Source organism: Zosterops lateralis (genome assembly GCF_965231275.1).
Source record: "Zosterops lateralis genome assembly, chromosome: 5".
NCBI classification, from domain to species: domain Eukaryota; kingdom Metazoa; phylum Chordata; class Aves; order Passeriformes; family Zosteropidae; genus Zosterops; species Zosterops lateralis.
This window is the reverse complement of record NC_139766.1, coordinates 32,444,881-32,466,923: the sequence shown is the minus strand read 5'-3', so window position 1 is coordinate 32,466,923 and position 22,043 is coordinate 32,444,881. Positions and strand designations below refer to the sequence as shown.

The following is a 22,043-nucleotide window of genomic DNA, read 5'->3' as shown; positions in this document are numbered from 1 at the left end:
ACTTCCTTTGAGGTTCTTTATTGCTAGTGCTGGAGGGCAAAAGAAACAACGTTTTTAAATAGGTTGCAAAATTTCAAAGCGTATTTAAAACACTGTGAAACATCTTGTTACTCCGTCTGTGTTTCTTCTCCACGTTTTTAATAGCTGTCCTGCTGCAAAGTAGAAATATGAATTTTCCAGACTGGTGGGTGAGACTGCAGGTGATGCCTCGATCAGCTACTGCAAATCTGTCCAATATTTTCTTCCAGTTCTGGAATGGAAATTGGTATTAGTGCCTACACTCATAATGCTGGAAGTATCTCCTTCCAACTCCTGTAAGGTGAAAGTAGGGCCTTAGTAAAAAATCTTCCTGAAGTTGCAAGGTACTCTCACACTGTACAATTGCTTGTACTGGTTGCATCACAGGTCAGACTGAAAATTATAAGACAGGCTGTTTTTGGATTTTTAGATCTTAATCTTAAAATCTGGGACAGTCCCTGAGGGATAAACTATGCATACATTGTACACCTGATGTGTTGGACCTGCTGCACATGTGAGATAAGACTATATGCATATAGTAGCTAGTTTCCAGGCATCTAGAAAAGTGGGTAGTTACTTCAGAAATATGGGAAAAGTCTGCATGTGCAAACATGCATGGGTCATAGGATTTCTGTGAATAATGTAGTAATTCTGTTGTCACCTGGTATCATCCTTCCTTTCATCTCTCCTTCCCCCAGCAGATATTTCCAGACTTCCTTTTGATTTTTTTTTCTAGTCACTTTCTGAAACTTATTACTTAGCTTTGAACACTTGTGAATAGACTAACCCGCAGACTGCTTAAGGAGAGTGGTCTGACTGATGTCTACACTTGCAAAATCAAATGACTGAGGAGTCCAAAACTATGAAAGTTGTTTCAGAATTCATCTCCCATGCAATAGCTCAGGAGGTGGTCTGCAGTTCATTCCATTACTTAAGAGCTGTTAATGAAAACAATACCTTATTTTACGGTATTATTGAAAAAAGGGTACACGCCAGACAAAGACAATTTACAGCCCAGTTATTTTCAGCATTCTCCTAATGCCCATTATTTGGAGTAAAACTCATCTCCTGACAGACCAGCTTCTTACTTCCCCTAATCCTGCAACAAAGTGATAATCCTTTATTTGTGACCTCATAGGCTGTTGCTACAGAGAATGCTGTGATGTCAGAAAGCCAACACTGTGACTTCACTGCTGGTGGAAGCCATAGTTGAAGATGACCCACTCTGGAGGTCTGGGGGGCCGTTTATATCCTTTTGGTATTCTGCAAGTGCTTCCTAAGGAGCAGTATCTGCCAAACAGAATTGCATAATGTCTGTCTACCTAGGTGATGAATGAGACAATCAGAGGCTGCGTGTGAGGGGAAAATATGTGGTGATTATGTTTTCAAGGTAATTTCTGCCCTTGAAGGAAGTTATATCATCAGGAAGAAAACTGTCATTGGGAAGCTACCCTAGGCTTTTGTATCCTCAGTCTCCAAAGATATCGGGAAGAATACCAGAATTATATTCTCTAAAAGCAAGAACTTCTTACTCTGTATACCTCTTAAGAATATAATTTTGCAACCCCCAAACTTTTCTTGGAAACACTAATTACATCAAAACTTCCATCAAAAAATGTTTGTCAGGAGCAAAGTGCAAAAAAGTAAATCACATTCAAACCTCTATGCCTTAAAATAGACTTTTAGGCTCTTGTTTGTGAACTCAAGTATGAAGAGATGTGTCCAAAACTTTCAGGTATTTCCAGATATCTTACATGTCTGGATTCTTTTTACGTTTGAGTGTGAGCTTTTGTGCCGTGTTCCAGAAATGAGTGTCTAAAATTAGGCTTCTTAGTAAGTCTTGATTTTAAGAAGTACTGATAGTACAGCAGCACTCAATGGAGATAAAGGAAAATGAAAATCTACATCAGTTTTGAAACTCAAGCTGTGACTATTATATTAGAAACAACATATGGCAATAGAAGCCACATTTGGCTCCTTTACTATCTCTGCCTTTTTCCATAACAGGAAGATTTTACAGAAATAGTACTTGTAATTCTAAATGTCAATGGTTATATACTCTTGAAGACTGAAGCTATCAGAACCCAGAAAAAAAAAACTAGTGGAAAGTTAATTCCTTTGTTTGAACATTTAGTTTTTGAATGCATTAGGGATCATATGATTGAACAACAGGAAGACATATGCTTGCCTGTAACAAAATTAGTATTTTATTTTTACTATTTACTGTTTTATTTTTAACTGTCACCTTTTTATGTATAATACAAAAAGTCATGCAGATGAATTTAGCAGGATTAAGCATGTACTACCAACCCCATTGATAAAACTTCTGGAAGTTTTATAAGCTAAATCAGGTTAAACAAAACACTCTTACTCCAGGCTATTTACATAGGTATAGATACACCAAGATAGTTCTGACAGTAAATTAGTCTTTTAGACCAAAGCCCTGAGGTCAGTTTCTATCTTATCCCTGTTACACAGATGTTCTCCAAATTATGTTCCGAGCATGTGTCAAACTGGATACTGCACAACAAATCCGTGTTGGAACAACTCAGTTAAATGCAGTACCAGAATTGAAGTACCACAGTTAAAAGCAAAAATTCACATGCATTGTGCATTGGCTTTGCAGACCACGCAGGACACCCTTTGGGCAGCCTCACATTTTCAAGTTGTTGTGGATGACACCATCTTTGTATGAAACTACACGTGCATGTGTACTTTGAAGAGCTGCTCATAAAGCAACAGAACACTTCTAAAGACAGTGTTGGTGATGACATGCTTAACTGCTTTTGCATGTTTCCATTCAAACTACCCAAACCATTGACATGCTCCCTTAGTGTTGTTGTATGTGTTTCTTATTAGCATGCACACTACTAATTCACTCTCAACTTTCTTTACTGTCTTGGAAGCTCCCACCAGCCTTTTGGATATGAAGCTAAATTTTTCCTTTTAGCTATTCTGCCTGTTGTAGACACTGGCAGAGAAGGAGGGCTCTTTCCAAGGTGATGTAGTAGTATGCAGGTACCCCTGGCAGGAGCCTGGTGCTCTGCTAGGGATGCTACCTTTGCTGGGTCATTGGTACCGGGGCTCAGGCTCGGGGCTGCAGCACAAGATATGCTCGGGTTTTTTGGGCTTTTAATTAAGACTTTGAGTGGAGGCTTTCACTGAATCCTTTGTGTGGCAGGGAGTGAAGGTCAACCCAGAAAACAAAGCAAAGGCAAGCACCAAGTGGATGCAGAGCACATGCAGATCAGCTGTCACAAAGCAACTGTTCTTTGTTCACTTCTTTCTTCATTGATACATGCAGCCATTCCAACTTTGCTTATTCTAGCAAGTCTGTAAATCCTTATTTTTTCCCCAGCCTTCTTACAGCTGGAGGTACTAATTTTATTTCTTACCATTTGCTTATTATTTCTGCTTCCATTTAGCCCTGCTAAGCATTTAGATTCTTTAACAAGTCTTCTTTCAGAAGTAACCTCAGAAGTAGTCTCAGATGCTGCATTGCTTTAAGGATCAAACAAAAATCAACTCTTTCCTCACATTTCCTTTTAACCTTTCCTGTGTTCTTTCTTTCTTATATTGTTTCTTGTTTTTCTGTCCTGTCTTCTTCTGCTGCTAATTCAGTCTTTATAGCCTAGGTTTTTCTTTAGGTAGCCTCTATATCAACTCCTTAAAACTTGCAGATAGTTGATAGGAAGAACAGCAGGGGTTTCAAAAAGTGAATTCAGAATTACTTGCATCCCCTGTAGATGTTTCTGAGGGCTGGTCTGTGCAGCAGTTCCAGACTCAAAAAAGGGGGTGGCCAGATGAGAGAGGGGCATGTACCATCCCCTTCACCATGTGCAGTGCCATGTTTACTGATAGTCAGAGATACTTTTGAAGCAGAGAGCCTTCTCAGGGTCTGGTTCTGACCAAGACATTTACCTGTTTAAATAGGAGGTGCCCTCAGGCTCCTAAGATCTGGGTGAGTTAAAGTACTGCCTGTGGAGGTTGCTTGTTGAAAGAATATGATGGTAATTATAAGGCCTTTTTTCTTAGGGCCAAGAGTAAGGAATTGCAATGTGGTGACAAGATATAAGGAATTACTTATTTTGTTGTTTTAATGTGTGTTAGAATAGAAAATAACTATCTTGCTATGGCATAAAATGTAGTATTTCAGATCTTGGGTGTATATATCTCCTATGCTTTGATCTCAACAGTTTTTGATACGTGATTTTTTTCTCACTGTCCTCTGGTTACTTGTGAAATCTATTAAAAGAAATGATCTTGATTGTCCTTTTGCTAGCCTTTTGGTTTAGTTCAGTTAAAGGTGAGATCATCATCAGCTCCTGAGATCATCTCAGGTATCTAGCCTTGATATCCTAGTTTAGGTCTCTCTATACTGAATAAGAGGGCAAAGAGACAACTATTTTTATGTGCTCTCATCTTTCAGAAAACTGGGTCATAGCGACACTCAGGGAGCACAAGAACTCCACGCTCTAGTGCTTTATAAATGCTTGGTGAAAGTCCAAAAGTCTTGTCAAGATCGGTTTAGTGGAGAGAGGAGAAAAAAGAAGGATGGCCACTTCTGGGCCCTGTAAATGGTTAACTGTGCTTTGTGCAGCAGAGATCAATACCAAATGTTTAGGGTTTAATAGCTATATTAAAAATCTGAAGGATAGAATGGATAATGAAGTGGTAACCCTGTCTGTCAGATCACAGTTGTTCAGGTTCATTAAGACTGCTGAAGAGGATTTCAGAAGGGACTAGCGACAGCTGAGTGAAACAGCTGAGCAATTCTGCAGAATAGTGACATCAGCACTGTAGTATAAAGCAGTGCAGTGAGCACTGACAAAATAGTGCTTAAATTTGTTAAGTTTTGTGCTTTTTTAGGAGCATGGTTTCTGCATGTTGCTGGAGTCAGTGGTGAATGTGTTAGATGAGTCAGGAGTGGTAATTAAAAGTCTGAACTTATGACTATAAATGAAGAGCTACGTAAGAAGTCATGCAAGAGAGGTTGCTCTATGAAATTGGTAATTTTGTCCTTTTGGATAGCGTGTTTGGTTTTATGGCTCATGTACAGGACAATTTTCAGGTTCCTGAAGTTTCATTTAAAAATGATAGAGCACTACATAGAGAGACATTACTGTTTCACTAACAGTAGTGAAACATCTGTTGTAGGTTTTAGTTTGCTGCTTCCCGTTATTTATTTATTAAAATAAATGCTCAGTAAAATTTAAAAGTAAAAAATTTGTGAAATGGGCAGGAGGAAATATTTCATCCAGGGAGTTGTTTAATTGTGGGAACCCCTGGTTCCAGGTACTGTCATTTATTTGGGGAAGTAGGTTCAGGTTGATGCATTTGCTGATAGTCATACTCATTGGGATAAAAAAAGTCAAAATATGCCAGGCCCTGAGGATCTCAAAATAACTGTTTCTGTCTTAAAGGGCATTTCCCTTTATGGTGCAGTATACACTATGGTACGTATTTCTAATGCTTCCTCTAAGATGACTGAGGAGCATGAGGAGGCAGCAGATTTGGTGTGTTGCTGAACTGTTGTACCATGATGTTTCCTTTGTTCCCATCCTCACAGCTAATCCCCATGCAGGTGAGAGCAAAGGACAGAATTTGAAAGAATTTTGAACCACTGTGGGAAGCCGGGGGTCATTGCATCCACCTCATGCAGGTAGAGCATAGGGGCAGAATATACTAGTATAGCTTCTTCATGTATTGAGGTGTAAAATATTTCAATTTCACTTTAAAGTACATCTTCTTAAAGGTACTCCAGCCATACTGGAAACTCTGCTTTTGACTACAGGGAAAAAAATGACCCAGTAAACTCTTAACTGCTAAGTCTTTGGAGCATCTAACCTTTTCTTTTTAAAAGCACTTTGGCACTAATTTAATTGATTCCATGCCTGGCCTTTTCATCAGTTCTCTCCTAGCCAGGAAAAACTGGGCTGTTAAAGGCTGCTGCAGTACCATGGGACTTGTGTTCAGTGTTGCAGGTTCTTATTTTAACCTGATGTTATCTGCCAGTCATCACTATTCGTTTGAAAAACTGTAACCACTGCAGTGCTGTCTTTGGGCTGAAAAATCTTTTAATGGTTACATGAGTCAATATAAAGGAGAGAGAGTGCACTATGTCTTTGGGTTGTGTTGGTAATTATCACTTCACCTTTCAAGAATTTTTTCTTCTGACTAGATTCTTGCTGAGTGCTTTCTGCAGCATCTCCAGCCACACTGCAAATGTGTTCTGGCTGAAACTGAAGAGGATAGTGAAGAATATGTGGTTAAGAGCTTCAAGAGACATGTTTTGTGCTTTCAGCAGTGTTTGGAAAGGAGTATTTTTATATGTGTTTTTAAAATTTCCACCCTGTAAGAAACCATCTAGGTTTATCTTTGTTTGCTGGGTTTTGTTTCTTTTGTTTCTCATTTGCTTACTCTCTCTTGCCAAACCTCCTCTAGTGTCAGATTTTTTAAATGCTTCTATCTTTCCTTGCATTTACTGTTTGCTGCCAGAGAACAGGCAGGCTTTGTTTTTGAGGAGGTGGGGTGTTGGTGTGGTTGATTACAATATAGCATTAACATTAGTCAAATTAATTTGATAGTAGCAGATTTCTATGAAAAAGCCCTAAACCCTCCTCCCTTCTCATTTTGTGGTCCTAGCGACAAAATATGTTAGAGAATTCTTCTGTGTGCTTTAAAATATCACATACTTTCCAGTGGGCTGTAATTTAAAGAAGTCTCATTTAGTAGTTGAATTCTAAAAAGACACAATTGTTTTACCTAGTGGGCTTTTTAAGGGAGGGAGTTGCATTGGTTGCCTTGGTTCTCCTGTTAAGAGTTGCTGTTTTCATTCAAATGCTGTCTCCTGGGTGGTTGTATTAGCGAGTGTCACACTGGGTAATGTTTCTGTCCTGCATTAGGTAACACTTAAAGCATTGTTTGGTTTTCATCTTAGGTTTTGAGATTCTTTTTTAGAATGTGGTAAGCAGAGATGCTTAAAAATGGATAACAACTGAGAAGAATTTGATGATCAAAGATCCTTAATCATATCCACAGAGTGAGCTGTTAAATATCATGGTCTTGGCAGTCAAACCTAGGAATATTTGCTTCAAACTCACAGTCAGCATAAAAAGGTTAACTGAAACTGCTTGCCCAGTTGTAGGGTGACAGTGAGCCACCAATAAAATACAGCTGTGGGGAAAAAAGCAGGGTGTAAGGCAGGGTATTTCCACTAAAAGTAAGGAAATTCCAATTTCCTGGTACCCGATGCATGTGGGAGGTTAGCTAGAACACTAGAATATGGTGCAGAATTCTGGTTGTTGCTTTAAAAAGACAGTTATGTAAGTTAGAGTAAATGTAGAGGAGTCCTCTAACAGGATTTAAACGGACAGGAAGGGCAGATGTACAAAAGAACACTAGAAGAGTGTGTTTTTTTAAATCCAATGGAATGAGATCTGAAGGAGGGGAGGTGTGTTCTCTGCTAATAATTCAGGTGTAAGCAGCAGGAGTTAAAAAAAAAAGCAAAACAACAAAGAGAAAGGGTATGTAGCTCCTAGACAACATTAGCACAAAAACAGATGGGTATTACTTGTTGGGATTCTAGTGAACTTAATACCCTGATCATGTTTCCTCTTGTGATTCCTTAAAGAACCAGGAGATTTGTTCAGGTAAGTCAAGCGGAACTTAATAGCATACTGCAAGTAAGTTGTTAGTGGAGCACTAATATGTCAAAATTTCTAGTATTAGGAGATTTCCTAAAGAAATTGAAGTGTAATTTGGTATCTTTCTAATGTTCCTTCATCTGTTTTCTTCTGAGGTCACAGGGTTTGTGGTTTGTGCTCCTAGTGTAGTGTCTGGGTGGTTCCTGCTTTGTGAAGTTGGTTCTTGTAGAGGTGATCATGATGACCAACACTGAAATTAGCTCAGTTGGTTGGAACGTGGTTTTAGTAACACCAAGGTTGCAAGTTTGGTCTCTTTAGGAGCTATTTCCAAGTGCTGGACTTGATGATCCTTGTGAGTCCTTTCTAACTCAGAATATTCTGTGATCCTGTGGTAGACAACTATGGTCTCTGCAGCTACAATTGCTGAGCACTGATGGCTGATTTTCATCTCTGAAATTTGGATAACTGGTACAGGCAAGACAGAATTGCGCTCTTGGTAACCTTCTTGGCTTCTTTTGACCATGTTCTTTTTATAGCTTTTTTGTTTTCTGTCATGTGTTATCACGTGTGTGGGTGTGTGTGTGCATGTCCCCATTTTAGCATATTCCTTTCCTTCTCTTGAGTTTCCCTCTAGCGATCAGGAAGGGGCTATAGCAATGGAAGGGAATACCGGACCCTGACTCGGGAGGACTGAAGGTTCAATGGAAGCAAGTGTAGAGTTTGACAAAGGAGTGTGTGCAAAGAAAGAAATTGAGATTTTTAGATCATCTGCTTCCTCAGTGTGTGATGGAGATCCATGTTAGGCTATACTGTATTTTGTACTGGTCTATTTGGATGCACGTGCATGCATGGAGGTATACAGAGAGAAATACGTGGTGTGCTTGTACTGTCCACTGACAATAAGGCAGCTCTGTTGTTCTGCAGGGGGAGATGTGGGATGGAGGAACAGAGTATCTGTGCTGGCTGGGGAGTGCATGCAGTATTTTGGCTAGGCCAGCTTCCTGTGAGGCCATGCTGCTGTAACATCACTGATGAGGGCAGCATTGGTTTGTCCATCAACTTCAGCTCTTCTAAACATTATCATTTATATTTTCCCCATTGCTGGTCTCTCACTTTTGCTCTCCACTATGCTTGAGGTGTCAGGTACTTCTTGCTGTTGTTAGTACTGATTAATGTATGTGTAATGGTGCTGTAAACTGATAAATTTGAGTAAAGGCATACCTAAGTGTATGCACACAAGATGCCTGTGCACCCTAGACACACATGCATGCTTGGTGCATTCCAGGTATCCATAGGCATCACACATGCAAGAGGAATTGTCTCACTGAAAGAGCTTGCAGTTCTACTTTTAGTCTGTTCAGAATAGTTGAGTTGGTCCTGATCATATATGGGTTCAGGTGCTAGAGAAATTTGTAAGAGCTTTCTTCTGCCAGCGTTTCAACTTTGGTGTTAGTTGCAAGACTACTGCAGCAAGAACTTGTGCATGTCTGTGAAAACAGTGCTGCACGCACAAGCCCATTTAGCTTTGCATGAAGGTTGTCTGGGGCACAGGGGGAAAAGATCTGAGCTGTTGTTTTTACTTTCAGTAAGTGCTTGTTCTAATTCACTGTTAAGTTTTTCTTCATGGAATGGGTTCTGTTGCCATAAAATGGGTGTGTACTTAGCAGACAACCAGAGTTTCTGAAGGACAATCCTAGGGGACCTAAAATGTTGTAAATGCCAAGTTGGATTCTTAAGAGGTGTTGTGGCTGATGCTACAGCTCCAGGGAAGGCAAAAATTCTGTAAAACTGAAGGAAGATTTCCTGGAAGGGAGGCCTTTCAGGGAACACAGAAGTTGTTGACTGTGTATATAGCAAGTGCCCAGCTTTTAATGTTGAGATTATGGCTACTGTGTAACTACCCATGTGGCAAAGCATCTTGTTAACCTAATATGTGTAAATTAATCTGCTGTATAGCTTTGCTGCATAACAACCACCACAGACCTGTAACCGAAAGTGATGTTTGTTAGTTGTATTTACTAACCAGCTATTTACTTGTCCTCGTGAAACACACAGACCTGTTTTAGGCTTGGTTGGACTCTTTCACTGCCAGGATTGTTGTAGGGCCAAAGGAGTGGTGTCTTTTGTATTTCATTCAGTCCTAAGCACCTGGTGTGTTCATTTGGGGAAACATGTAGGAGAGCCGTGTGTTCCAGCATAGCACAGGTGAGTCCTAAAGTGCTGTGTTTCAAAATTTTATGGATTATGTGCCTTCTATGCTTCAAACTATTTCAGAATGCTTAGAATATAGGAACCTTTAAAGAAGTGCTTTGTGGCATAACTTCCTTTTTCTTTTTCATTTTGCACCTCCATTTTGGCATATTGGTCTGATTTTGATGATTAGGTCATGGCTAGAAATAGTTCTTTTTCAGTAAATGCAATTTTAAATGTTTCCTTCTTTTAAAAGAAAATCTCAGAACAACTAAAAGTATTTCTCTGAAACAGCAGCATCTGCTACTGTTTCATCTCTCCTACACTATTCCTATTTCTTCTATGTTTTCCTGATACTTTACCTTAGCATACCCTCACCAAGTAAAGGAAAACATAGCACTGGGAGTGAGATCCTGACACAGTGACCTCGTTCTGAGCATTACCTTCTTTGTCAGTGGTAGCAGAAGCTCAAGCAGCTCTGCTGGCCCTCGGCACTTGGAGCAGTTTGACATTTTCTGTCTGGCATGGTTTCAGGGCTCACTTTGTTTTAAGCTCAAATGGTGAATGGGATAATGAAAAATAAGTTTACAAGAACTTGTCCACTGCTTCTAATTTTTTGATTAACGGTTTGCAGCAGCACAACTTTGATCTAGTGTACAGCAGAGCTGCTTGTTACATTTAGATCTGCAGCGTTCTTCAGGACTGACGAAAGAGAGTAAATCTTTCTTTTTAATTAATAGACCTAAGACTGGTAAGTGTCATGATAAATAGTGAATAGTTAAAGAAAATACTGCTCTGTGTAAGTATCTGTATGCCCACATATGTCTGTGCATTAATGTTTCTGTGTGTAGGGGGAGTTGTGCATTACATCAAGAAGATATGTTAGGGGTGATTTTTTTTATGTTGACTAGAGGGTTAAAGCTTTAACTTGCCTTTGCTAATGCATGTAAATAGCTTTCTTGTCCACTTAATGAGAAGGCTCGCTTGTTATCCTGTACAATGCAGCTGGGCACTGTTCCAGAATCATAGGCACTTCATTTCAAAGACAAAGAAGCCAGTGCAGACACAGGGAGAAACCTGGAACATTGCGCTGTGGATTTTTTCAGAGCGATGACTCATTTCAGTTCACAAAGGATTCTGGGCAGGGTAGTGAGAAGTCAGGTTGGCTGATCCATTCCTATGACTTCACTTTGCAGAGAGCCAGGGAGAAGAGGAGTGACACTGCAGAATCCTGAGGCACTGCAGTGGAGAGGTGCTTTGCAAAGACTGTGAGTGCCTTCGGAACAGGGGGTGGTATCAAAACGTGATTTCAGCCATTCCATGGAAACAGGGCAAAGAGAGAGAGATGTTTTCAAAACACTGTGTGGGAGTTATATTTGTAGTCCCTTTTAGATTCTTTTCCACCTCCTCTGTAATTTCTTAACCATTTATTTCTCATACTTATGTGAGAATTGCGTGAAATAATGTGCATTTCAGTGGACCTGCATAGATAACTGCATTTTTTTTCTTCAGTATGCCCCTATTTCCTGCTGTAAGAGGTGGGTGTTCAGCATATTAATGCCTAAAAGCATGCTTTGTTTTTCTTCTTTCAGGTCCTGTGGCACTGACCTGTGCTGCATTCAGCCAGCTTCCACAGTGATATAAAGCCCCAATATGCACATTGTTGTTACATCACAGCTTCTCTGGATACTGTACTGGAGCATGGAACCAGACCATAGGGGTTCAGGTAAGTCCCCCTTTTTTAACATATTGTGTGCCAGGAATATAGACATGGACATTTATTAAAAAACGCATTTGAAAAATATTGTTTGGGGAAACACATTCTAAAGCACACAATATATTAAAAAAACACAGTCTCCCCCACCTCCTTCCCAGGATAAGCAGCACTACAGAAATCTCAGCTGAATCCTCTGGGAAAGTTCCGTGCTCCAGCAGAAACTTTTTATGATCATAGTTGTAACATGTGCTGGGATATCACTTTGGATCAGGAGGCAGCTGGCCACAGGACATGAACAAAGAAAAGGAAAATTGAATCACAGGAAATACACAGGATGAATGCATGTAAGAGGAGTCTGCTGACTGTGGGTAATTTAGCACCTGTTTCTGAAAGTTAGTGCCACTTGGGGAACCTGAGATCATGTTTAGCTGGGTCTGAATGATTAAAAAGATCAATTTAAACAGTTGAAGTTAATAACTAGTAAGGAACTAGAAATCTGTTTAGGTTTGGTTAATTGGTTATACTAAGTTTGACATGTTTTCTTCAGGCTGTGTAGATTTGGAGTGATCATGTTCTTGGAAATGTTCATTATTTATTTTGGTGGGTGTGCATTCCAGAGATGCTCAAGGAACTTGTTGGTTAGTGAATGAATGTGTTACTGCATTTGTTGAGCCTTTGTTTAAGCTGTTCTTAAACAGGAATAAATGGAAAAATCTTTAATGTATTTTTTATTGTTGTTACCAGTCCTCTAATACGTGTAGCTGTCCAGTAAACACAACCTGTAGCTTTTTTTCATAAAATACTCCAGGAAATGTAGCTTAAAAGGAGAATTTAGGCTATGTCTGGAAACAGCACAAGCGATATTTCTTATAATTTTCTTTGTTTCTGATTTTGCCAGTGAAATGTAATCTTTTCTGGTTTAGTGTGCTAGTGGAGGTTCAAGGTATTTCATAGTAGTCCAGTTAATACCGAAGAAATCTGCATATTCTTCCTTTTCTCTCCTTTTTTCAATCAAATGTGAATGTCTAACTTAAAATGGCAATCATATATCCTTGTGGTGAATTCATCAGAATAGATTTGCTACCTCTATATAAGTGTTCTTTAATTAGCATAATTTAGTCAAGTTGGGGTTTGGGGCAAAAAGGGGTAATTGTGCAACCCAGGCCAGACATGTAATTTCTTCAGCATCTGTCCCTTCATTGACTAAATCTGAAAGTGTACTTTTTGTAGAAGAGAATTTTTGTTTTCAGTATTATTGGGGAAAAAATTATAATATTCTAGGCCCTCCTTTGCCCATTACAAGTAGTTTTGTTTAAAAGTGACCTTTCTTGTACTTCCTCCCAGGGTGAAATCATAGGCAAGTGTTGATCAGAACAAGCTGTTGGCAAGAAAATTTTTGTAGGGGATTTCAAGTTGCAACCACCACTATGAGATGCCATGAAGTTACTATGCTCTAGCTTGATGTTTTTTGATTAATAATGTCATTCTGTAAGCAACAAAAGTAGTGAAGTCAGATTTCCCTTGAGAAGTGTTTTTTGACTGGATTCTGTCCTATCTAGTGGGAGGTTGCTATGCCTGAAGCTCTGTATAGATGTACCATGTAGCAAACACTTGTTTTAGAACTGCTACTCTTGTCTAATGAGGCTCAATCTCCCTGACACAAACAAACACACAAGTTGCGATTGTGCAAGCCTCGTTTTCTGTGGAAACCTGGCTAAAAATTATGTTTAAAGATTGTCTTGAGCCATAAGAAACAAAAGTTTAAAAAGGTGTTGAGAGTCTGAAGATGTGAAACTGGGCTTTGACTTCCTGTACTTTACAGGATGCAGAATGTAAATCAGATGGTCTCCTCCCTAATTCAGAGAAATAGCGTATATAAATTCTAAGTATGATTCATTCTATAGTATGATTTTGCACTGTAATTTCTTTAATTCATTCACAAAGGTTGTACTGAATTGGTTCCATTTGTAAGTCAAGAGGTGATTTTTCAAGTAATCTTTATGCAAAGTTCATGAGACAAAGAGTTTGACTTGCAGGTCAGTTTTTCCAGCAGTAGAATCACTAATAAAAATTCCGTCGTCAGTATGTAGTTGATAGTCTAATTGCTGATACATGGTACAGAATGTACTCTGCCTCATTTTCTCCCAAAATGGTATTACCTAAACTTACAGAGAACAGACAACTAGATACACTGGCACAGGAAAAGTTCTGGGTGGTACGAGTTCAGGATATGGGAATTTTTATTCCCAGCTATGTTAGACCGTCAATTTCTCATCTGTATGTTAAAGATAATTATGATTATCAGTTTTTCAGAGTGTTTGAAAATCACTGAAGAAAAATGCTATGCAAGAGCTAAGTGTTTATTTTATGTGCTACATAATCTTTTGTTCTAAGTAATAAAAATAATTTTTCCCCCCAGGCTAGCAATACAAATCCCGAAGGCATAAATGAATACAATTCCCCTTCGCTGTTTCTTATGTGCTTAGACATTCTTTAAAATTGAATGTCACTTAATACAAGAAGTCTAGAAAACTTTTTTTTTTAAAGTTATTTAGAGAGGGGTTCGGAAAGACATTGCAGAAACAGAGCTGAAGCTATATATATAATGTATATATCTCATATTTAAGCAAAACATGCAGTCAGCTGGTGAAAACTGCTCTCTGAGCTCCAGTTTTCATTTAATTGGGAACACAAACATATGAAAGTTGAGGCTAGTAATTTAATTTCAAAAGAAAGCTGCTTGAGACAAGCATCAGTCAGAACTAACAGGAGCCATATGCTAGATGTTTTATGTAAGTGATGTGGTCTTCAGAAAAATTAGGAAAAGCATATTTGCTTTTTTCTTTTTTTGAGCAGATCTTTCCTAAAGAAATTGTAGTAAACCTTCTGTTAAATAGCCTAACAGTATTTATGTGTGTAATTGAAGTTAATGTATTATATTGTCTCATAGATGTGAGGTATTTGCTGTTACTGAGCATCAAAGAAGTTTGTTGACTTAACTATAACCACAGAGTGCGTGTGATTTTCCAGAGCCACAGGACGGTCAAGATAAAATCTAGCAAATTAGAGCTTCCCTGAGTAAGGGGAGTTTGACTTTCTATCACTATGATTGCTCAAAATATGTGCTAGCCTTTTTTAAACAAAAGCTACTAACTATCTCCAGCAGACAGTTATGAACAACAAGCTATGGAGATCATTCTATCACAGCAGAGGTGAAATGACAGTTTTCTTGTCATAATGAAGAAGGTTGAAGAGCACTCAGTGGAAAAGAATAAGGCTCAACTCAGGATATTCTCTAACAAACCAGAAAAGCCCTCACATAAACAAATATTTGTTAAACATTTCTATTTCATTTAAAACCATTTAAATTATGATTTTATGGACAATTATAGTAATCTCTGTAGTTAATTAAATGGTTGTCAAGCTCCCAAATATTTGCAAGCAGGATGTGTGTTACCCTGGTATCCTAACTATAATGTTCTGTGCTAGAAATTGTGTTAACATTAAGGAACCAATATTGAATGTTTCATACTGAGGAGTTACATGAAGTATAGTTAGTATTTCAGTGAAAATTCCTGACTTGTTCCTGATGACAAGAGTCCTGCTGTCAGGGGATCAAATTCAGCACAGACGGAATGTTTTCTGCTCACTAACCTAGAAAGCAATTCCATGCTGAAGGCCTACTTGAAAAGGAAGATTTGTGCAAAGTTACTAAAATCAGGCAAATTTTATTATTTCTTAGCTTATACTTAGCCAGTTCTAAGTTAACAAGTCTTGACTAGAAATGATCTCAAAGGTGGATCTCTGCAGGCTCTTGGCAGCCAGGGGAGAGGGATGGGCTGCTCCTGGGCATGAGCAGAGTAATTGGTTTCTGGGTTCTTGTACCAGCATTCCTCTGGGGGTAGCTACAAGGGTGCAGAGCAAAGCTTCAGGTATAAAACTTTCTGAGTCCCTTTCCCAGGTCAGTAAGCTGGTTAAAATGTTAAGGCCTATTTCTTTACATCCTAAATATTGTTCTGGTTAGCTGTGAATGGATCATTCTCATGCAAGGGAAAGAAAGAGGTCTTCCTCCCACTTTCCCTTCTGGGCACCTGTTTAGGTGGCAGAGAGAGTGCATGGCTGGGGACATGGCTTGCTGCCTTTACCTGGATACTCTTAAAGCTACTCTGTCCCAGGCAAAACCAGGACACCAGAGAGCCCATTTCAGTGCCCAATGAACCTGATAAGATTAAACCTCAACTGTGGCAAATATATGCCAATCTGTCTGACATTGCACTGAACTCAATTTAGTAGTTCTCACAAGGATACCCATGACACATAATCTTTGTGTTAAAGACAGTAATTTCTTAAATTACTTAGCTAAATCTGCATAATTCTTACCTTAATTCTGATGCTTCTTAGACATGAAAGTAATCGTTAAAGAAACTGATCCCATATACAAAGTGTATGGTGACTGGTGATCAAAGTTGATAAACTTATGTATCTGGCTGATTACAAAGACTTGTCTATGAACAAGCTTAAACGGACAGCAGATATAATTATTAGTAAATAGTAATATAAAACAGTGACATTCTTTATCTGTACTCAAATAATGAGGGAACAAATGGTGTTGCTCCCAAGTCATATGGAAGCATATCTGTCATTTCCCTGTAAGCTCTGTGTCATCTTCTTTGCTGTTGTCTGTAATGCATGTGGCAGGAACTTTTAGGTGTATTTGAGGAAAAAACGTCCAGAGAATGTTATATTTTAAGGTCATAATTCTGTGGTGAGATTAGAATGAGGAGGATCTTGGGCTTCACTGTGTTGAAGCTGGAGAAATGCTGCTGTACTGAGAAGGGAATGCAGCATTGGTCTGGTTAGGCCTGATTAAGCAAAAGCAATCAGGAGATAACATAGCACAAATGTGTAGTTTTAAATCATTCTTGTGTCTTGGGTAGTGTGTATCACTGTTGTAGAGCAGATTGTAGAGCTTGTGATTGAAAAATATTGCTCATAAGTCTCACTGAGACAGCTTTGCAGTTTACTACTCTCACCAATTTTTTCCTTCCAAAGTGCTGAGTATAATGCCAGAGTAAATACATTTTGATACTAATTTTAGCAACTGCTGCTCTTGTTTAGTAGACCTAATAGGAATATAGAATTAATGGGGCAAATATTAGATCTTCTGAATTGAGAATTAAAATTTCAATTAATTTCTAGTCATTTGATTCATGAGTTGATCACAAGGTGTTACTCTATGACAGCAAAAATAGGGTGGTTTTCCTGACATTTCAAAGTCATTTAGGTAGAACTTAATCCCTGGCTATTGACTGACCTGTGGCCAGAATAGGATTCGTACTTAAGCACCCTTTGTTACTCTTTATTGCTAATCTGTTACTCTTTATTGCTCCCTTTCCACTGGTAAGGAAAATATTTTAGCCTGTTGCTTGCCTCTCTTTGAGATCACTGGGGAGCTATTACCACTTCAAGAAGAGTTACAAAGCAAAATCAAAGATTTATGTACTAGGATAAAGCATGTTAAAATGCACTTGTATATGTGTAGTCATGCTAGTATTATCAAATTGTGATTTCTTTCATAACTTTTAAGATATTTTAATGATTTTTTTAAAAATCTATAGATTAATGAATAGTTTGTAAGACAACATGAGAAAAGTTACAACAAACTTAATTTTCAGGCCATCCTGAAACCATTAAAACTTCTCTTCTAAAAAATACATAGTTTGTACAAAGACATTTGACATGTAGATCCAGGAGAGGTTTATTCAGAGTATCGCTCTTAAGGCATTTTGATGCTTTTGGGCCTCTAAAGAGTATTCTGTGCTGTATCAGTTGAGTTAAAATGTTACTCATTACTTAGTAACTTTTTTTAGATCTTTGTTACTACTAATAAAAAATACTGTATCAAATGGATGGTGGGTGATCTATACTTTGAAAGGGGAGTGAAATTTCCCCTTTTATGTCCAGAGAAATGCATGTGACTATTTTGTTTGTGCAATTATCTAGTAGGATGTTAAGCAGAGGATTTTGCGACCATGAGTGCTAGTTTATTGGCATTTTTCTATCTATTGTACCTTTTGAGAAACTGTGTCTGCATACTGTATATTTCCCATTTTCCAAAGTTCTCTGTGTCTTAAGATTTGAAATAAGATGATGGATGGTTCTCCAGTTGTAAGAGTTTTATCCCTAGCTCTGTACAAAACCTAGAGATCTCTGAATTTTCACCAGCTGTATCTCTGCCTCTTTGTCCTCTGAGCAGATTTTTGAACAAAATGCTTCATTGCACATCTTTTGTCTTTTTACAGGTGATGTATCACCCATCAGCATGTCTCCCATCACTCAGTCACAGTTTATTCCACTTGGGGAAATCCTTTGCCTGGCCATCTCAGCAATGAACTCTGCCCGAAAACAAGTGACACAAGAAGCACTAATGGAGCACCTAACCACCTGCTTCCCAGGTAGGCAGTCATTAATCATTGGTAAGACCAGCACATGTCTGTACAGGGGCAGTTACAGAATCCTCAGTACTTTCTGGATGGCAATATTGACTAATCCTGATGTTCTAACCAAAAGTAAAAGGAGACATTACGGTTCTAATCTTGGAACTTTTTTGTTATTTTATAAACGTACAGAGAATTGAGTTCTCTTTGATAAGACCGTTCATGTGAAATGCATTTTGCAGGGCAAATTCCTGACTTTATGTAAGTAATAAAATTATTTGGGGTACTAAACAAAAAAATACTAGCTTGTTTCTTTTTTCAGATGGTATCAGAATAAGCTTGTTTGTGATTTTTCTCACAAAACAGTCTTTTTATCATCCTAACCAAAGGAGTACAGGGCTTCTTTAATAGCTATGGAGAACAAAACATGATGTGTCATAGCCAGAGCAAACTCATTTCACCTTGAGGCTTTCAAGCTGGTTGTAGCTAACTCATAAAAGTTCTGTTGACATCGTTCAACCAGTTCAGGTGTCATTGTCCAATCTCCAAAGAGGTAACAGGTCTCTGTAGAGACCTCTCTCCTAACGACCAGGTTTCCCACACAACTGCATGTCTTCCTTCACCTGAAACAGGCTCTCAATGTGTGGCCTGATGCAAGTAGTAGAGTACAGTAACAATAATGTGCCTATTTCGGGGGGAAGTTATATTTAAAGTGAAAGGACTGTGTCAGTCTGCCTTCCAGGAGTTTTCAGATCCTTCTTGGACACAGTTCTGGCTTTTGCTTCTGTACTGCCCTTGCTTGAAAAACAAACAAAAAAAAAGACGTCTCTCTCCCTGACTAAACTAAAAGTTTTGGAGAGCCATAGATACACTTGCTATGTTCACAAATGCTGGTGTACTGTTCAGAAGGTAGTCTTGTCAGCATTTGATATTTATCAAATGGTGAATAGAAATAGTCTTGGATTAAAGATAACTGTAACATCACAAAAAGGGAATCCTATAACAAGAACATACTCTTGAGCATGCTGCTTCTCTATTTGCCATCTGTATCTGGATTGGGTGAATGATGGAAAATGCATCTTGTAGAGACATTTTACACTGAGGCACTAAAGCACTGGGGAGAGGTTTACTGCTGAAGAAAGCAGAACTTTTTCATTTGTGCTTCATGTGATCCTGGGCAAGACGTTTACGTATTCTGCATCTGAGTTTACAGTTCACTATAGTTACTGAGAAACATCTCCATTGTACCTATTTTATAGATGCAAAAAGTAGCGAATTAAAAATGCCTCAGAAGGAAAACTACTGATGCATCTGTCTCATCTAGGCAGCCTAACCATAGCCATGTTTTGATGTCTGGAATATTTTTGCTTACATTTTAGAGCAAGAGTTACTTAAAGCCTTAAAATTTATGTATCTTTTGCTATAACTGATACTGAGTTCTGAGAATTTAAAATATAATTCTCAACTGAGAGCTGTGTTTGGAATAAACAATTCTGTCCGACATTTAATAATTGCACTTCGAAAAAAATACTGCAAGCATATTTTGTAAATATTTGCTTTCTCTCCTGATTTGTAGTTTTGTATTATCAGGCTGATTTTGAAAATAGTGGTAAAAATTGTAAGGGTTAGAATGCAAAGAAGGCAAAGGTCACAATTTTAATTATTTTAATTAATTTTGATGATTTTTTTCCCAATTTTTCTTTTCTATGTATGCTATGTACTAGAAGAATTTCATAGATTGCAAGTATTTTTTTCAATTATTCTATTAATATTTTTATATAAACATGGTTGTGTGGTGGAAATGATAATTTATTGGTGACATCCCTTGAGTTTCCTGGGAGTGTGATTATCAGTTCACTTGGTGTGTTGTGCTATTCTTGTTAGACAGAACCAAACATGAAAAATAATTCAACTGGCTGGATTATTTTGTAGACATTGCTCAGATGAAGCCTGAGGCAACTTAGCACATAGTCTCTTGCTGCCTTTTTTTTTCTACTAGCCATTAACATGTGAATTTCTCAAGTCTGAGATTTGAAATTAAAAAAAAAAAAAAAAAAGGAGAACCTCACTTCCCAAAATGTAGGGAAAGTTATTTGAAGAAAAAAAATCCATGCTTTGTTGACCAATTTCTTCCCTTCTCTAGAGAAATGTCCTTCTCTCACAACCATGACATATTTAACATAGCAAACATACATGTTCTCTGTGTACAAGGATTATCCAAAAATTTTCTCCTTTCCAATAAACAGAACTTTGTGTGCTGACACTTCTCACTTTTCTGCCCAAACTCCTCTAATAAATCAGTTGAAGCCTTTTGAGCCCTTGTATTCTTTGTGGCTATTGTAAAATATGTGATGTCCTCTCATATTCTGATAGTTTATTTTTCCTAACTAGGTGCTGATGCTCTGAGGGAGAGAAGAGCATTACCACTGTAGATATGTCTGTTATTATCACATAACCTCTCCATATCTCTTCCTGTAGCAGCATTTGTCTGCCTGTGTTGTTTGTGCTTTAATGAACAGATACTTCTCTGCGTTTCACGGTGAAGATAAATTTCCTAAGACCCCAGATGCTGTTCTCAAAAGTGCCTAAGAATAATAAACCTTTTTCCTCAGTGCAGGGTCTTACAGTTGCTGTCTAGCCCTCTAGTTTGCTGAGCCATTGTGCAGGCATAAATCTGGGCCATGGCTCTATCTGAAATAAGGTATGCTAATTATTTATAACATCACATAGCAACCACTCCACATCTTTAACTAGTATTTCATGAGCCAATCAGAGTATTTCTTTTATCCCTTGTTAAGCCTTAGCATCAGCTCAAGAGAAAATCATTTTAGCAGATTTAACACCATTTAAGTACTACTTCAGATGTATTTTTCATGAATTCATTTTATTCAAAAAGTTTGTATTGATAATGCATATCTTATTTGTGGTTTTTTTTTATTTGTAAGGTTTTTAAAAAAGCAAAAGGGCAGCTCCTGCACGTGCTTCCATTATTCTAACTTAGAATTAAACAATGAGATGTTTGTACAGCCCTGCTTTGTAATTTATTGACCATGGTTTAAATCCCATACATTAAATGTAAATCTTTGAAATCCAGTATAAAGAGCTAAGAGTGTAACCCCTGTTCTGTGTTTGGCAACCAGACCCTCTTATCTCTATGAACCCGGATGAAGACAACATTGAGCTTTAGTTTGTGCTGCCTTTAATATGGATATTTGTCCTTTTTTTCTCCCCAGTTTTGCCCACATACATATTTAAATAATTTTAAGACATTCAAAATTCCAGTGTAAAAAATACTTGTATATTGGCCTAGGTTGCTTTTGAAGCAAGCAGTTTTCTGAAAGCTGACAAATTCCTCTGACAATCACCTTTGTAACTTCAGTCTTTAAATATATGAATTATATGTGTAGCACTTAAAAGAAGTGTCTTACATTAACTGAGTTCACTCTAGGTCAGTGTTCTTTGTGAGCAGCAAACAAGACATAATCTTCTGTCTGGAAGCTCAGTGGATAGCATAGTAGACTCTCTTGAGATACAGAAAATGTACATGTCTGATGATTCAGTGTCCAGACAGTTTCTGCTTTTGAATTATTAAACCACTACATACTCTTAAATAACACCACTGCTGTCATGCAATATTTTATGGGCTAGAATCTGTAAGCCACTGGGTTTTTTTCCCTTGTTCCTATTTAATGGAGGGAGACCATAAGGAGACTTTTGAATGCAGGGGAGTAGATTGTGTATAGACATGTAGGCAGATTGCTTTAAAGAGAAAAGTCTTGAGAAAGCCAAGAAATCTGTATTCACTCTGGATCCCATTGTTCCTTTTTTAATGTCATTGCTCCTGTCTGCAATGCAGGGAAAGCCTAAGCTGAGTGTGGGTCTGTTTCTGCTTTTGTAAGTACCTAAAAGAGCTTGGAATAAAACCCATAGCTACCCTTAGCTGACAGTGCTGAACTTACAAGATCTGCATCTGCTGTCGTCACTGCTGGCTTAGTGAACCACAGCATGGACTGTATGCTGGGAGTGATAGAAGTG

At 38.2% G+C, this 22,043-nt stretch overlaps 1 protein-coding gene across 4 annotated transcripts in view; it reads left to right on the top strand.

Annotated features, from left to right (window-relative positions):
- STOX2 (storkhead box 2) overlaps positions 1-22,043 on the top strand; it is a gene marked incomplete at its 5' end in the record, with an annotated part of 140,720 nt that overhangs the window by 104,177 nt on the left and 14,500 nt on the right. For 2 of the 4 annotated variants that reach the window (XM_083860869.1, XM_083860870.1), the window contains one exon: positions 17,874-18,026. In XM_083860869.1, the coding sequence (XP_083716995.1) occupies positions 17,874-18,026 (153 nt within the window). Of the gene's footprint in view, positions 1-11,066; positions 11,123-11,500; positions 11,581-17,873; positions 18,027-22,043 lie in introns of those variants that run through there. The other 2 variants (XM_083860872.1, XM_083860871.1) reach the window with 2 other exon arrangements.